The 17,686-nt window shown below is 32.5% G+C and overlaps 1 protein-coding gene across 1 annotated transcript in view; it reads left to right on the top strand.

The window, feature by feature from the left end:
* Window positions 1-17,686, top strand: part of DENND1B (DENN domain containing 1B) — a 129,955-nt gene that overhangs the window by 47,090 nt on the left and 65,179 nt on the right. The window contains exon 7 of the mRNA XM_008049823.2: window positions 9,784-9,885. Within this exon, the coding sequence (XP_008048014.2) occupies window positions 9,784-9,885 (102 nt within the window). The remainder of the gene's footprint in view (window positions 1-9,783; window positions 9,886-17,686) is intronic.

Genomic DNA, 17,686 nt, shown 5'->3' with positions numbered 1-17,686 from the left:
GCATATTTTAGCTAATTTCCTCATTTTTTGTTCTAACACTCTAAAAAGAATTATTGTGTAGAATTATACAAGTTTTTAAATGGTCCAAAAAGGTATATGTCAAAATATATTTGTTTCTGTCTTTGAATTGCTGATGAAAATATATTAGGCTGATATTTTATAAATTATTATACTATTCTTTCTTGACCAAGTCAATAAGTTGTAAGAGATAAAAACACTGAATTAGTAACAGGAAGACCTGCTGTCTAATAGGAATTCTGTTACTAATCTGTATAACCTTAACACATTTCTTTAATCTCCTAGACTTTGATTTTCTTATTTGTAAAATGGGGATTCTTATACTCTCCCTATCTTTCAGGATTGGTATATAAACACTATTGCCGACTATGAAGCTCTAAACAAATATGAATGGGTTATATCTTTTCTAAACTGACTTCTGTGGTTCCCTCCCAGTGGCTCTTATACCTTTAAAGGGTTATTGAGTTATTGGAAGAAATTCTTAAATACATAGGCAGATCAGCTCCTGTTTCTAGGCAAGTACATATGTCTGTAGTTCACATGCTATTTTTTTTTTTTTAGAAATACGTATATATTTTTAAAGCACTGTAGTATTCATAGTACTGTACACAGTAAACATGTCTCACATAAGAGAGTCTTAAAAATTATTGATTATTGTAAGGATCTCATTCTTTAAAGACTGGAAACTAACCATCCATATTGCAGTAGAGCATATTCATATTCAAATTGTTTAACATAAATTCAGACATAAAAATACACTTAGGAAAAATTAGTAATTAATTTTGTTTGTCAGATTTTTAAAATAGGGATTGATTTCCAGTACAATACAGGAGCGAGTTAAAAATGTCATTTTGAGTTTTTTTTGACATAATTAAATACTTATTCATCTTTAATACTAAATTTTTCTTTTCATTTTCCTTTTAAAATTTGTAAAAGACTTCAGATTAGTAGAGAGAAGCAAACTGAGATGAAGGGAAATTTTAATAATTTAATTGATCAATATGTTGGTCCTGGGTAAAGTATTAAGATACCTCACCTTTAATATTAATTACTATAGATTTTATAGCTTAATTTTTCCCCCTTTCAGCTTCATTGAACAGATAGGAGTATAATATTTCAGTGACTTTAACTTTTTAAAAGTCATCTTGAAAGCCAGATTCTCAGTATCTGTAAAAAACATAATTTTTTCATAGTGTCTTTCCTGTTTGTTGATCACATCTTATACATTTATTTATCTACATTTTTTCTTTTTATATTTGATGTTTTCTTCTTTTTATTTCTGTTGCTAGTTCTTTTTAGAAGCTGGGGGATTGTATTTTCATTTTGTATGCCTTTATATTTCTTATGAGTCAATGTTTGAATGAAAGCTTTCTTTTTAAGTACACTGGATGCATTTAGATGATTTTTTTTCTATTTATTTTCACAAATAGTTTTTAAGGAAAAGGATTTATTTCTTTATTGTATATAAAATGTTTTTCAGCCATTATATTTGCAGATTACTGTGTATCATAATTTATTAAAATTATGTTGATTTTCTTATTTTGGAACTCTTTTTAGTCATTAATGTAATAAGTCTGTGTTTTTGGTATTTTTTTGATTAATGTTAAGAAAAGGGCTAAGTGTGGAAGTTGCAATTATTTTATATGATCTTCTCTCTTCAAAAATATATTTTAGTAGTATAAACTAGCTACTATAGTACAATTGGGAAGGGAAAGATTACTAAATAGCTTTAAATGGATGTGAATCCCTTTGCTAGACTTTACTTTTTAAAGTTTTTATGACTGTGTATACACATAAATATGGCCCATTATTTTTCTTGCATATGATGATATTAAATCTGTCAGTAAAGTCTGTGACTGACAAGAGTCTCAGGGGCCATTTCTTCACCTGACTTTCAAGGCCTTCATCATGGATAGGCCGTCTGTCTTTCTTTACTTTTTTTTCTAAACTTTGACTTCAGTTCAGAGAATTCTGCTTGAGGCTCCAAATGTCCCAAGCTTCTCAGGCTTCCAAACATTTATTTATAATGTTCCTTCTTGGCAGCCCTTTTAATCTTTCTTTCTTCTAATAGTCATCTAGTCCCTTCATGATCCTTATAGTTGTAGTTTGTGCTGATCCTTTCTTTCTGTGAATTATGTTTATATTCTTGAACACATTTCTTCTCCTTTATTCACATGTTAGTTATTATATTGCATTGTTATTTTTACTGATAGTCATCATTTTTAGTCACTATTAAAACAACTGACCATTGAGCTCCTATAGGTTGCCAGGCATTGTCAGCATCTATAGGTTCCCTTTGGATAAACATTTTCATTTAATCTTTACAACCCCCCAGAAATACTGCCTTTTCTATTTTAAAGATAAGGGAAATTATATTGTAGAACTTAAAATAGGCTCATTAAGTTTCTGCAATTGTGAATAGTGGGGCTTGGATTTGATCTGGTTTTTTCCACAGTCTCTCCCTTGCTCTGGGGTGGCATGTTTCCGTTCTTGCTTGCCTCTGTTATTATATCATACACTCCTTAAGATAAGTTTCATTCCAAAGGGAGGTACATGAAAGGCCTTCGGTATTCACTAATGGAAAGACTAAATTGACTACAAAATCTTTGGAATTTTCTTAAAGGGAACAGTTGCAATATATAATGGGTGTATAAATTGGATCAATGATTTTATATTTATATTATACATTTCCATTTATGATTGCAACTGCTTAAGCAACTTCATCTTCTTCTTGCCAGTCTTCTAATTCTTCTCTTTCCTTCTTTGTTTCAATATTCTAAACAGAAGGACTGAATATATTTTACTGAAAAAAAGTTTTGATTTTTCTATTTTTTCCCCCTCCATAGCAGATCATCTAGAGTAGAAGTCAATAGCAAAATACGTCATTGTATAAGAATATACTTCCTTTTCTGTTTATTATGATGTGTTATGGATATAATTTATACATTTAACAAATATACATTGGACACTGCTATAATAGGCATTTTTTGAGGCTTCTAGACAGAAAAATAAATATTAAGCTTGTGCCCTCCAGGAGCTTATAGTGATGTAGGCTTCTATAGCGTTAGTAAAGCAAATGATGTCAGAAAATGATGATGAAAGAGAATTACGTTTGTAAATCTATGGGAAACAGAAGAAAACTAGTAGTTACCTATTGAATATTTGCATTTTTGAGGAGAAGAATATTCATATATTTCACTGACTTCTCGAAAAAGAAAAAAAAAATAGCTTAAGACTCACTCCTATTGAGGTGGGAGAACCAGTTGTAAATGGCCTTTCCGTATCAATCTGGAGAGTTTTAACTTTATTCTGTAGTTAATACACGATGTTTAGAATTATTTATCATGGGAATGAAGTGCTCAGCATTGTATGTTGGAAAGATCACTTTGATGACAATTTTCATGTTAGACCAAATTTGAACAAGAGGCAAAGTCGAACAAGCTGAGCAAAGGGAGGCAGGTGTGGCTAGTGTAGTCTTATTGGAGATAGAGGAAGAAAGGACACTTGTGAGTAGCCTCAACAGACCAGAATGGAAAGACTAAGCACAACCAAGAAGAAGCATCCTCCTCTGATCTCCAAAAAGGAAAACATTAAAATGAATGACAATACTTTTAAATGATTGTACTAAGTTACTAATAAAGGCTCTTTAGTTATACATTTGTGTATTATCACTTATATCACAAGTTATTTTTAAAAAGTCAAATTTTTGACTAATGTCTAATGCTAAGGAAATGTTTACTTGAGTTAAAATATTGCTTAGTATATTCAAAGACATACTTATCCTGTCTAAGAGCATAGAGGTATCACTCAGGTTTATTCCTTTGGATACTTAAGGTGCTGTCATTTCTTTCTATCACTCAAGTTTTCCTCAGCTGCCTTGAGCCTTGCTAATGGATGAAAAGTAACTTACTTTGAAAATGAAGATTGGTTAGTAATCTGGGTCTCAGTTTGACAGGTTGGAAGAGTTATACTTCAGAGAGTTTTTGGATTTTTTAAAACATTATCAGTAGCTAATGTTGTTGTATTTAGTGATTAACCTAAAACAATCTAAACACAGGATTGGCATCCATAATTTAGTAGTTCATTCACTGAATCTTTGCCTTAACATTTCCATTTAAGAATTTTGTAACTGTCAACTTGTTAGAGTTTTAAAAATCTAAGCTGGAAAGTACTATTTACTCACCCCTTACAGTTTTGTGGTTGCTAAAACATTTTAGGTATTCATTCATCTCATTAACCATGCTTGAGTATGGTTAGAACTTTTGACTTTAGAGATAGTTGCTACCAAAGTAGTATTTGGTGTGTGTCTGGTTTTCTGATAGAAAAAAGTTGTCTTTATGACACTTTCTTTCTGCTTATTTTTAATTATTAGGGAGATAATTTTGCCTAACTGATGCAGCAATAATGTAAAATTTTCCCTCAACAACTATCGGATAGGTAGAACTAGGGACTTTGATAGTAAAGTCTCAATTTTCATATCATTGGTTATATAGTTTCATGAGAATGGAGAGTGTTTTTCTAATTTTCTTAAATTGTGGGGAAGAAAAATGAATTTTATCATAGTATGTACAAAATTAATAAATAATTTATCAATCTTTTTAAGTGTTAAAATTTAACCAAAATACTAAAAACAGCAGTGTCTACTTTAGAAAATTCAATTTCTTTTTTCTATCTTAAGTTGCTTAATCATAGTAAGTAGAACATTGGTAGGTAGCTATATTTTTTTGAGACAGATCCAGTAACTTTAGAATAAGCTAGTATAATAATATTTACAAACAGAAGATTTTGCTACTTGTGATTAAACTTTACCATTTGAATGTGAGGCTGTTTTTCATTGACTTTAAGCTGGAGAGTCAGCAATAGAAGAATGTTTATGTTTTTCATGGTTAAAAAACTCTGAAAGTAGACTTACTGTACCTTATATAATAGTAGCATTAGGACCAGTGGAAGAAAAATGCTATATAACCTGAAAAATCATTTATTATTATTTCCTAGAGAACCTGCACATATCTGTATATTTCCAAGAGAGACTTGACAGTAGAGTCTTTCAGAGATTTTAAAATTTAAATAAGCCACCATATGCAGACATTTTTGCTTAGTTTTTTAATACTCCTTATGTAATGGTGACATTACATATTAAGTCTAGGTGCATTAAGAAACTGAATAAGTATAAAATTGATGTTTTGGATTATATTTTACATTTTTGTACAGTATCATTATTTTTGATACCTTAATTTTCTTTCATTGTGAACTCTTGCAAGGTTATGCACATTCTTATAGCATAATAGCTAGTCTATGTTTTCAGTATTTTGCTTTTCTTACAAAGATTCCTACTTCAGAGTACAATATAGAACTTGAAAGATATCCATTAAAAACAAACTAAAATATTAATGAGCAATAATGATCATCACTCTGAAACTGAACAAAATATCGAGGTAGAAAAACAGCCCCATCTCATCCATATCTTACGTGTAGCTTAATTATTCATATATAAATAATTCATATAATAATTAACAGATATTTATTTAACATGCAAAATGCAAGGTACTGTGTTGGGTGCTATAGGGAATGCAAAGATGAATAAGAATTGAGTCTCAGATCTCCAGACGTCAAAGCAAAAATATATAAAAATAACTTTTAATACAAGGCAGAAAATAAGTTTCTAACAAATCTGTTTATCTTCTCTGTAATACGAACTTTATCTTTATTCTAGTATAGTTTATATTTTCCTGATATCCTTTTATATTCTTTGGACTTTCTGTCAAAATAAGACTGGTTTTGACTCCTTTCCTTTGCTCCATCACTTTCCCATGGGACAAGATTTAGTCGCTTTTCCATTATGCCAGAATTCTCTCATGAAGAGTTTTTATTTTCTCTTGTTTTTTTGTTTCTATATGATTACTCTGTCTCTACAGAATCATATGTTTATTTTCTTACTTTTCTATTGATAAACCATACAACATTAAAAATAGGTTCTCTAGATGAGTATTCTCAATTACATAAATCCTGTAAGTAGAGTGCTCAGCTTAACTTAATCAATGATCTATCTACCCAATTCTTAAGTGTGTATTAAATGACAAATTTTCCTGAGTTTTTAGCTTTGTGCTGCATATCTCCTGTGATTCTCAATTTATGGTACTGTAGTAGATATTGTTGGTTCCCTGCCCAGATTCCCTATAATTGCTGGTGCCCCTTTTAATGAAAAACTGTCTTTGGCTAACTGGGAAGTGCCTCACCAGGAAGACTATAGTCACCCTTCTTTTTTGCAACCCACCCCCCTATCATCGGGGAAGGCCAGCCAATGATATGGGATATAAGAAACTGGCATCCTTGCCTCAAGGTAGGATCAGCTCTGTGGTAAAGTTAGTGCTTTCCCATGGGGTTATACTGATGCTGAGCTCCAGTTGAGACCATATTCTTGCTTAATTTTTCCTCCTTGCCCTATCCTGTTTTTAATACCGTTATTCCTGAGATAATCTGCAAACAAATCAATCGAACAAGAATCCCTGTCTCTGGTTACACTTAGAATATGACTTAAGACACATGCCAAAATTGACTTTATCAACTTCTTCTGAAACCTGGTTTTCTTCCTGTATTTCTAGTCTCTAATAAATAATATAATTTTATGACTCTCAGTCTGGAAATCTGGAAGTTATCTTTGACTACTACTTGTTCTATATATTAATATCAGCAGTTCTCAAGCTTTTTGGTCTCTGGATGTCTTTACACTTTTAAAAATTATCAAGGACATCAAAGAACTTTTGTTTATATGTTGTATATCAATATTTACCATATTAGAAATTAAAACTAAAAAAAATTTAAGTACCTATTTATTTATTTTAAAGCAGCACTATAAACCCATTGCAGATTAACATAAACCATTTATGAAAAATAACCATATTTTTAAACAAAAAATTTAGTCAGTTTTACATTTTTTAAATCTCTTTGATATCTAACTTAACAGAAGTCAGCTAGATTCTAATATTTGATTCTGTATTCAATCTACTGCAATATTGCCCATCGTATAGCGTCTGGGAGACTCCACTGGATCTTGTGAAAAAATGAGAGTGAAAAGGGCAAATAGCATTTTGCATTATTATGAGAATACTTTGATGTTGCAGACCCTCTGAAAAAAGTCTTAGTCCCTGGATCACACTTTGAGAAACATTGCTGTTTATCAGTGGATAAACAAGTCCTGTTGAGTTTGCAATGAAATATTTAGTGATGTAGTTAACCACATGAACTTCAAACTCTCACAATCTGGGTTAAGAGCCTAGGCAGAGTTCTTCTCATGCCACGTCATTCATCTTTGATGAGTCCTTTGAAAGAACTCATACTGAGGAATCATTTATAGTGTTTCATAGCATATACTCCAAGGATGACCATCATCAAGGTTCCTGTGTGTTAATATATAACATTTTGGAGCATAGTTCATCAAGACTTCTTTTTTTTCCTTGAAGGAAAATTCTATGTGTCAGTGCTTTGCTTTTTGTTACAATCAGAGATTCTTAGTAAATAAACTATGTTAATCAGTTGAAGGTTCATGTCAAAACTTTGCCATCTATTTGCATCACAGATGGACAGCAAATCTAAGCTTTTTCTTTACTTCTTCTGTGCAAAGACTGAAAGCAATTACTCAAAGACTAATGAGGACAGACTTCTTCCAGCTTAATTCACACTGACTAATAATTACATTATTACCACCTCTTGAGAAAGCATAGGTAGACTTTAGTGACATCCATTTTTTCCTGTCTTGAATTTCCCACCTGCATGCCCTCCACGCTCTCCAATCCAAAGAAATGCCTGCTTATATCATACAAATCTAAACTTTTCAATTGGAAACTCACTTTATATTTGAATCGAAGATTCAATTATTTTTCTGTGCTATTATTAGCAACTTTTAGACAGACCATTGATGGTAATGCATCCTGCACATTTGTGGGAAAATTTTTATCAAATAAACATGCAAATTACCATTAGTCCTGATCACTTTGTGATAGCATTTATGTCAAAACTTCCATTAGAAGAAATAATTTTTATTTTTAAAATTAGTATTTATTTTTGAAAAAATTGCATATTGTATGGAACAAGGCATAGCTCATTTACTATTTTATTTATTAACTCATTAAACATTTATCAGTCTCCCAGTGAGACTGATATGATATAATGCTGGTAATAAGGATACAAAAACGCCAGATCTTTATCTTTAACAGGATTGCCTGTTGTTGTTTTTCTTCCTCTGGTAAATTATAAGTTGTATCATAGTGAAAAATGCTATGTATTTATGATTATCCAAAATATATTCAGGTAAATTTGTTCAATTTTTAAAAATACATAATTTAAAATCATCTGTAGCTCTTAAGATTGGCAATAATCATTATAAAAATGTACAGTGACATTTTTATTATGGACCATTGGCTGGTCCATAATGGTGATGGGTGACAACACTTAGTAGATTATTTGCATTGTCTAATAATTTGAGTTTTGTTTTATTTTTTTCTACAGCAGTGCTAAGAAGACTTTTTGGACTAAAAATAGAAAAGGTTTTATATCTGTACTGTTCAATACAATAGCCACTAACCACATTTGACTATTGAGCACTTCAAATGTGGCTAGTATGACTGAGGAACTGAATTTTAAATTTTATTTAATCTTAATAAAACTACATTTACATATCCACTTGTGACTAGTGTGTACTACATGTGACAGTGTAGTTCTATAGTGTCATTAACTTTATCAGAAAGTGGTAACAGTTGAATTACGCGAATTGTAACTGAGATTATTTTATTTATACGTGAACCTATCCCCAGAATTTTACTTACAGACACCTGTCAAGGCATTGGGTCCTCCTGAAGATGAAATGATAATTGTTACTTTTTCAACATTCTTTTAGAAAGTGAATGAGCTTACTTTTTCCTTTTTACTGCAACTGAAGATGGCTACACGATTCACTGTGTGAATGAATCATTGCCATTTTTCTGTTTTCATTTTGATCCGAAAATTCAGTCACTTGCCTTCGTGTGTGATGAGTCAGCAAGGGACCATTCAGGCTGCTGAGGGAAACAGCAGGTGGCAGGGATCAGCCAGCCAGTGATGATCATGCAGTGGGATAAGTGGAGCAAGTGGAAGCTGTAGGATTTGAGATTTAGCTCCTTGCTGATTTGGAAGAGGCACATTTGGTGGAACTATTACAAGATACTTGCAAAGATAACTTAGCACAAAGCATTAATGAAAGTAGGTGCCAAGTAGGACTTACCCTGTAAGTATCCCATCAGGATTGTATTTGCAGTCATAAAGAGAAGGTGATCGGAAAACCTTTTCATTAATTCATAAGCAAACTAATGATCATAACAACTAATGTAAATGTAAAAAAATCAGACAGCAGTTGTTATAGAAAGAGTGCTTTCTAATCAGGATGAAGTAAAATTCTTGGATTTTTTTTCAGGTTTGTGTGCTATTTTAAATACTCATAATTCTTTCTGATAATGTCAAATCTTTGTTTCCAGGGGATTTACTCTTACTTGAGGGAGTGAAATTGAGCAATTTTAAGAGTTCAAGGGATCCTTAATTAGGAAGCCATAGTACAGGTTTATTAATAGAGGAATACTTCTTTTAGCCTGAAATCCAACTATGTATGAGGGTCTATCTGTTCATTGATTCTATATCTTACACTTCCTCTATTACCTTCCATGTGCCTCCTTAAAGAGACTGCTTCTCTCTGACTGACCTTTTATTGATGCCCTTAAAATCTTTATTTCTGTCTAGGGTGAACCCATCACTTTCTGTGAGGAGAGCTTTGTAAAGCACCGCTCAAATGTGATGAAACAGTTCTTGGAAACTGCAATTAACCTTCAACTTTTTAAGCAGGTAAGAGTGGACTTCTGCATTTTTAAAAAAATAACAGAACATAGTTATTTTTACACATTTTTATTACTATAAAACTATTTCCAAACCTTGAGTAATATCTTTTAGAGAATTTCAGGAATTTTTTCTTTCTTTTGTAAGTCTACAGCTATAAGTTATGGTATAGTACTCTAGAAATATTTTATAATAACTTGGCTTTAAAAATTCTCCATCAGCCGGGCTCGGTGGCTCAGCCTGTAATCCCGCGCCTTTGGGAGGCTGAGGTGAGTGGATGGCCTGAGCCCGCGGGTTCGAGACCCGCCTGGGCAGCGAGACCTCATCTCTACAATAAATCAAAAAATCAGCCGGGCGTGGTAGCGCATGCCTGTAATTCCAGCTACTTGGAAGGCTGAGGCGGAAGGATCGCCGGAGCCCAGCAGGTCGAGGCTGCGGTGGCCGGAAGCGGCCACTGCACTCCAGTCTGGGTGACAGAGTGAGACTTCCACTCTAAAAAAAAAAAAAAAAAAAAAAAAAATTCTCCATCAAAAGTTGTTGAACTTAAGGTCTCAATGAGGAAGGGTACTCATTCACAGAAGTAAAAGCAGTATGATTCGTTTTATGTAAGGCATCTTAGAAGGAATTATTTTGGTATGATAGATTGATATGGTAAACAAGCAGTTTTTATAGAACTGTCCCATTATAATTTAGTTTATAAAAAAATTCATAAAATAAATATTTAACTTTTAAAACTTTGTGAAAGTTTTTATGGTCATAAATTCAGAATTAAAAATAAAATGCATAGTTATGTTGTGTGTCCTGATTTTTGACTCAGAAAATGTAGTTGCCATTTCAAGAAAGCAGTAACTTGATATCAGAATTCAGAAATTTTAGATGCACTGGTTCTGTCATTTCATTGTGTGATCATAACAAGTCTCTTAAATTGGGTTGTCTTCGTTTCTGATTACATAATTTTAAGTTTTTAACATTTGCTTTTCTTATTCCACATGGCAATTTTAAGGGTAGTTAGCTATGTAAAATAAAAATGCAGTGGAGGCCCACACTGTGTTATAAACTGTGCTCAGGGCCAGGAAATAAACATGAATAAAAACTCAGCAATGCTCCTGAGAATCTGACAATCTAACAGAAGTTTCTTTGGACTGTTAGGAGGAAAGATGCCATATAACTCAAAATAACTTTCAAATTAGGTAGGTAAAACATCAGCATGGCAACAAATTAATACTGCTATATATGTTCTGAGGAAGTTTAAAAAATAATCTGAGATTAGAAACTACTCTGTAGGGGAATATGTGAAGTTCTACGTTAAGGAAAGAGAGTTATCCCATACACAAACTTAAGGAGCATGGATTTTAGGATCAGAGATATCTTGTAATTTTCAGAAATGGAGTGAGCTACTTTTGGGGCTTTTTGTCCCTAGAGGTCTTCAAATGTAGACTGAATTACTTTCCAGGATTATAAGGCATATCAAGTCCCAAACTATCACCTGGTGCTTGCTAGTTGGGTTAACATTAGTACTCTTTGTATGTTAATCTATCTTTCATTATCAAAACTGAGTTATGAAATCAAATTATATGGAGGTCAAGGATTGAATGGGTAGGTGGAATGTCTAACTTGTTATTTCCCTTTACTATGGGATTCTTTAACTAGATTCTTACCATTTAACTAAGTTAATAAAGCATAGTAGCTTTTTTTACATAGTTATAAAAGCATTTTTTTAGGAGTCATGTAGTAAATCTTGACTGCATTGCCTAATAGCTGTATGTTCATTAGTATATGTTTCTTTTTCTTTAAAACAGAAATTAGCACAAATCTCACCTGGCTATAATAAAGTTTATGTAAATTAATATATGTATACTCTTAGTACAGTGCATGGCACTTTGTAGATGCCCATTAAACTTTAGTGTCTGCCTCATTCATAGATAAAATACAAATAAATTAACAAAATACATATCTATATAGAATTTTTTTAAAAGTATAACTTGGTCAGAAAGGTAAAATGTAAAATATGAAAATGGTCAAAGTAAACTATAAATGGACAACTTGGATAATTTTACTTGTACAAATCGACCATCTTCTAGAACTTGATATACTTTTATAATTCCTAAGAAAGTGATACTTGAAGATAACTCTGAAAAGATTTAAAAGATTCTTGTAGACAGAGTTTTACAAACTTCTAAAAGAAAAATTAATTGATAAAAAAAATTATCAACCCAGAAGAATCTTCAAAGATACTACCGATATGACTGAAACAATATCAATATATTATTAGGTACAAGTTATTATTATTCATTACTATGATTTTGTGATCCATTATGGTTCCAGAACTACTCAAGTTACAGCCTCAGCAAAGCATATGCTTCAAAATTGGGAGGCCTTAGACCCAGAAGGCAGCATGTATAGTTTTAAGGAAAGAGTTAAAGTGAACTTTTATTTCTGATAATATGGCAGGGTAGAATCCAGATATAACCTACATACTAAGAAAATTTAAAATACATGATTTTAAAAAGTCCTTGTGATGAGAGGGCACAGGATTTGGCAAAGCCCAGTGATCACTTCCCAAGATGAGAAGTGTAATAGGAGGCCTGATTCCCATAAATATGGGAAGCTGGTGTATAAGTAAATAAGAAATCAAGGTGCTTATTCCCCAACCTGTTTCTTGGGGATCTTCCAGGAAACTCATACATCCAAAGTATTAATGTTGCATGGAGGGGAGGAAAAAGTGCTGCTAAGAAGTAACCACACTAATCCTGACTTGTTGTACTCCACATTTAAAATAAAATAAAATAAAATAAATTAAATAGTAACCATATGCCAACCTGTGTAGGAATTTCAAACCAGTATCAATATTTTCAGATTTGGTCTGATGAAACTCAAACTAATTAAAGTGATCTTAATCTGTCAGTGTCTGCAGACCCCAGGCAGAAGCAAGCACCCATCCCTTCTTGAGGAAACCATCTTCATCCAGGCATCAAAGAATTATCCCAGCTAAAATTACAAAGGAAAATTTCACTGTTAAAAATCATTAAACATATGAGAAAACAAATCATAAATGAGAACTTGCAGAAACAGCAAGCACTGACTTGCAAAGACTTTAAATAGTGGAATGATCAGAAGTAGAATATGAAATAGACGTGTTAAGATGTTGAAAGAAATAAAAACATTAAAAATATTCAGAGAAGAAAAACTTTAAAGAGTGAGAAGCCAATTTTTAAAATGTGGCAAATAAACTTCTGTTAAGTAAGCATTGAAAAGAAAGGAATTTGTGTTTAACTGCAGATCAGATCTAAGTGAAGAGAGATTTCATGAGTAGAAGATATATCTGAAAAAGAAATTATCCAGAATATGGTACAGAGAGACAAAGAAGTGGAAAATATGGGAGGTTGATAGACATAGAAGGTAAAGTGAGAATGTCTAAAATTCAGTCATTTCTAGTAAGTGAGGACAGAAAATGGAACAGAGACAGTAGTTGAAAGGATAGTAATGAAGTCACCATTTTATGAGTTTGTCAAGCCTAAAATATACAAATGGGATTAAAGAAAACGGCATCTACAACCACAAATAGTATATTCAGCTATAAGACATTCTAGAAAGAGGGTAATTTTAAAAAATAACAGGAGGAATAAAAGATGACCTTCAAAAGAGCAGCATAATTGGCAGCTGAATTCACATCGGCAACAATGGAATCCAGAAGATGCTGAATGATGTCTTCAATGTGTTGAGAAAAAATATCTAAAATCCTATGCCAACCAAACACCTTTTAAATACGAGTAGCCTGAAGACATTTCCCAACAAAGCTGACTTGTGTTGGCTTTATTGATGTGAATACTTGGCTAGACTGCCACCCTCAACTGTTCAATCCACTAGTTTATATTTTGCTGTGAGGGGATTTTACAGATACAACTAAAGCCTCTAATGATTTGACTGTAAATAAGGAAGATTATTCTAAATAACCTGATTGTTGGGTCTGTGTGAATCACTTGAAAGGCCTTAAAATAGCACAGATTTCCCTGAGAGAGAATTCTACCTATAGTTGGCAGCTATGGCCCTTGCCTAAAGGTTCGTCTGTCCATGATTTTCCCTTACTGACACCCATTTTATGAATTTCAGACTTGTTTAACCAGCCCCACAATCATGCAAGCGATTCCTTTTCATAAATTTTGTGTTTGTGTATATATATATAATCTCCACTGGTTCTTCTTGTCTGGTTGATCCTTACTGATATACCAACAGCAGAAAAAAGTTCTTTAAGGAAGTAATATAAGGAGGAAGAAAGTTTTCTAAGTTGGAAGATCCAAGATAAAAGGTCTGAGATGCAAAAGTAAAAAAGAGCAAAAGAAGTGGTAAATATGTGTTTTAAATTGGAACAGTATCAACTATATAAGACAGGCAAGTTATTCCACATGTTCAAAGATCAAATGGTTCCAATTCAGATTCCACAAAATTACTTTTTGAATATGGCAAAAAGGAAACACTCTCAAATTTATTCTGTAAGGCTAAGATAGTCTTGATTCCTAAGCCAAAGGAAACATGAGAGGGGAACAATTTATAGGCCAGTCTCACTCAGCAACACAGATTTAAAAATTTAAACAAAATGTTTGCAACCCATACTAGCAAAATGCAAAAAGAATATTACTCCATAATTAGTTGCATTTGTCTCAGAAATTAAATGACAGTTGCACATGAAAATCTATGAAAGCAATTAACAATATTAACTGATTATAGGATAAAAGTCATTTAATCATCTCAACAGGTATCACAAATTTTTATACGGTTTAATAGCTATTCATGTTAAAAACTTAACAAAGATATGATTAAAGAGATTTTCAGCAAACATTATACTTGATTGTCAAACACTAAAAATTTCCCTCTGAAAAAGATGCCAACTACTCTTATTTAAACTCCTAAGATACACAGTTTAGCCAAAGGAAAAAAAAGCATGAAGATTTAGAAATGAAGACACCAAACTGACATTAATTTTATAACTTTGAGGATAGAAACGTGTTTCTTAAGACTTGAAGGAATAGTTTAACAAACTTGACTTTATTGAAATGTAGAACTTTAGGTCATTAAAAGACCCCATATTTGTAATACATATAAACCTCTCAACGATTTAGAATCCAGAGTATAAGAAACAAACTTCTATATACCAGTAAAAAGATAGGACCCAATATAATTGTTCAGAAGATATGAAGAGTGCATGCAAATGAAGAAACCTAAATGGCTAATAAAGATAAGCAAGATACTCACTTCTTTGTAATCATAGGGCATCAGATAAAAAAACACAATGAACTGTTACCTCACATTCACAAGATTGCTCACATTTTAAAAACCTGAAAATCTCAAATGTGGGCAAATCAGGAGCAAAGGACAAAGTTTTAACTCTTTATAGGAGTGTCAATTTGCACAATTTGTTTAGAAAACACTTTGGTATTGCCACTTTATGTTTAATATGTGAATTTCCTATTATCCAGTGATTGCACTCTGAAATGTGCCCCAAAGCTCATTTACCAAATTGTCTCATAAAGCAAAAATCTGGAAATAATCTTATATAGCCATCAGTATTAAAAAGAATAAAGGTGTTATATTCATACAGTAGAATACTATACATTAGGAAAATGAAGGAATTACAGCAAAACTGAGAATGAATAAAATAAACAAAAGGAACAAGTCACTGAAGAAGCCATATGATGAAACCTTTTGTGTAATGTTAAACAACAAGAAAAGCCATATAGAGGGAATTATTTAGGTAAATATATTCACGAGATAAAGCCATAAAGAAAGGCAAAGAAAAGATAAGCTGAAAGGATTATGACCTTTTTTTTTTAAAAAAGAAGGAGGGACCCAAAGTGAAGGGACCTTCTAAAGAAAGGGCAGTGGTCTCCTAGTTCACTTTATTATTTTTTTAATAGCTCAATTGTATAATTTTTTGTCTTTATTTTTTAAATTTTTAATTGGGTAGCCGTAGTTGTATATATTTATGGGGTACAATGTGATGTTTTGACACACAAACACACACACATTATAGAATGATTATACCAAGCTAATTAACATATTTATTACTTTATATACTTTTTGTTGTGTCGTTAGCACATTTAAAATCACTCTTTTGGCTGGGTGTGGTGGCTCACACCTGTAATCCCAACACTTTGAGAGGCTGAAATGGGAGTATCACTTGAGCCCAGGAGTAGGAAACCAGCCTAGGTAACATAGTGAGATCACATCTGTACAAAAAAATAAAAAAATTAGCCAGGCATGGTGGCTTGAGCCTGTAGTCCCAGCTATTTGGAAGGCTGAGGCAGAAGGATCATCTGAGCCTAGAAGTTCGAAGCTGTGGTGAGCCATGATTGTGGTACCGCACTCCAGCTTGAGCAACAGAGTGAGATGCCCCCAACTAAAAAACAAAAAAAATCTACTCTTAACAGTTTTGAAATATGCAATACTTTATTGTTAACTGTAGTCACTATGCTGTGTGATAAATATCTAAACCTTAGTTTTCTTATCTAAGTGAAACTTTATACCCTTTGATCAGCATCTTCCCATCCCCCTTCAACCCAGTGGTTGCTTCAACAAAGCATCAGCTGTCAACTGTCCTTGCTTTATCATTATTCAAGCTATAAATATTTAAAGTATTATATGAACACACATATATTTTTACTGTTTCTACCTTAGCCAGCAGTAGGGTGTGTTTTCACTGCGAGTTGACTTCTTAACCTCTTTTTACCTTAGTTTCTGCATATGTAACATGAATTAGAAAAAAAAAAATCACTAAGTCTGAGATACCTCTCGGCTCTAACATTCTATGATACTTTGAAATAAACATAGCTTAGACGGATGATACTAGGTTCCATTTAGATGAATTCCTCTTTAGATAATGGACTTGGAAGGAATCCCAGAAACAGCTCCTTAAATTCAAAACTCTGACATCACCACCTTTCTTTTAACTAGCAGTTTTACAGAGGTTTAAGCCATTATTCTTAGATCTTTTACCTTTATCTCATACTATATTAACATAATAAAGGAAATTATTTTCTTGTGTATATTGTTTGTTATTAAGGCCACTGAAAGCAAAATTTTCTTCTGCTTATTTTACTGTACATTTGCTATGGCTACGGATCATGACTGAATTTACTGCTTCAATCCAAGAGCCTTGTCTAGAACTATAATTTAGGAAATTTTCATCAATATAGGCCTGCTTAACTGGTAATCTAGATTACTGTTAAGAAATTTATATAATAGTGAAGGAACTCAAATATATTAAGAATAGATACTTTTTAAAATCCCAAGATGTTTCTCCTTATCCAAATTTTATCAGAGAGGAAAATGATAGGGAAGATTCAAATTGGAAAACTCTTTTTTAATGTTCCCTCAAAATATTTCCTACCCCTTGTGTAGTAATATAAATGTGTATTTCTCAAACTTTTCTGCCCAAGAAAGTATCCCTCATGTCTGAAGAGTATACATGTTTTTAAAGAGTGTGAGGAGGTGGCAGTATGAGTCCACTGACAAGCATATTTTAAGAAGCATTCTGTGTTTTTCCAAAACATTTGTACACATTGTGCACTCTATGCCACAATATGGCAGTGTTTATTTTAAAGTGAAAACATTTTAAATTAATTACTTGTTAAAATATCCTCATCCTTCCTTCATACTCGAGTAAAATTAAGACTTCTGCTAAATACACCATTTTTACCTTCATGTTTGGGTTCCTGGTCACATCGCTATGTGTCACAAGTGGCATACCTAGCCCTCTGTTAAGATCGTTGGTTTGGAATCCAACAGACCTGGGCTTTTATCTTGGTTCTGTCAT

This window comes from Carlito syrichta, unplaced genomic scaffold (genome assembly GCF_000164805.1).
Source record: "Carlito syrichta isolate Samal-C Ts95f unplaced genomic scaffold, Tarsius_syrichta-2.0.1 Scaffold137642, whole genome shotgun sequence".
Taxonomy (NCBI): domain Eukaryota; kingdom Metazoa; phylum Chordata; class Mammalia; order Primates; family Tarsiidae; genus Carlito; species Carlito syrichta.
The sequence above is the reverse complement of the archived record's forward strand: the minus strand, read 5'-3'. Positions and strand labels throughout refer to the sequence as shown.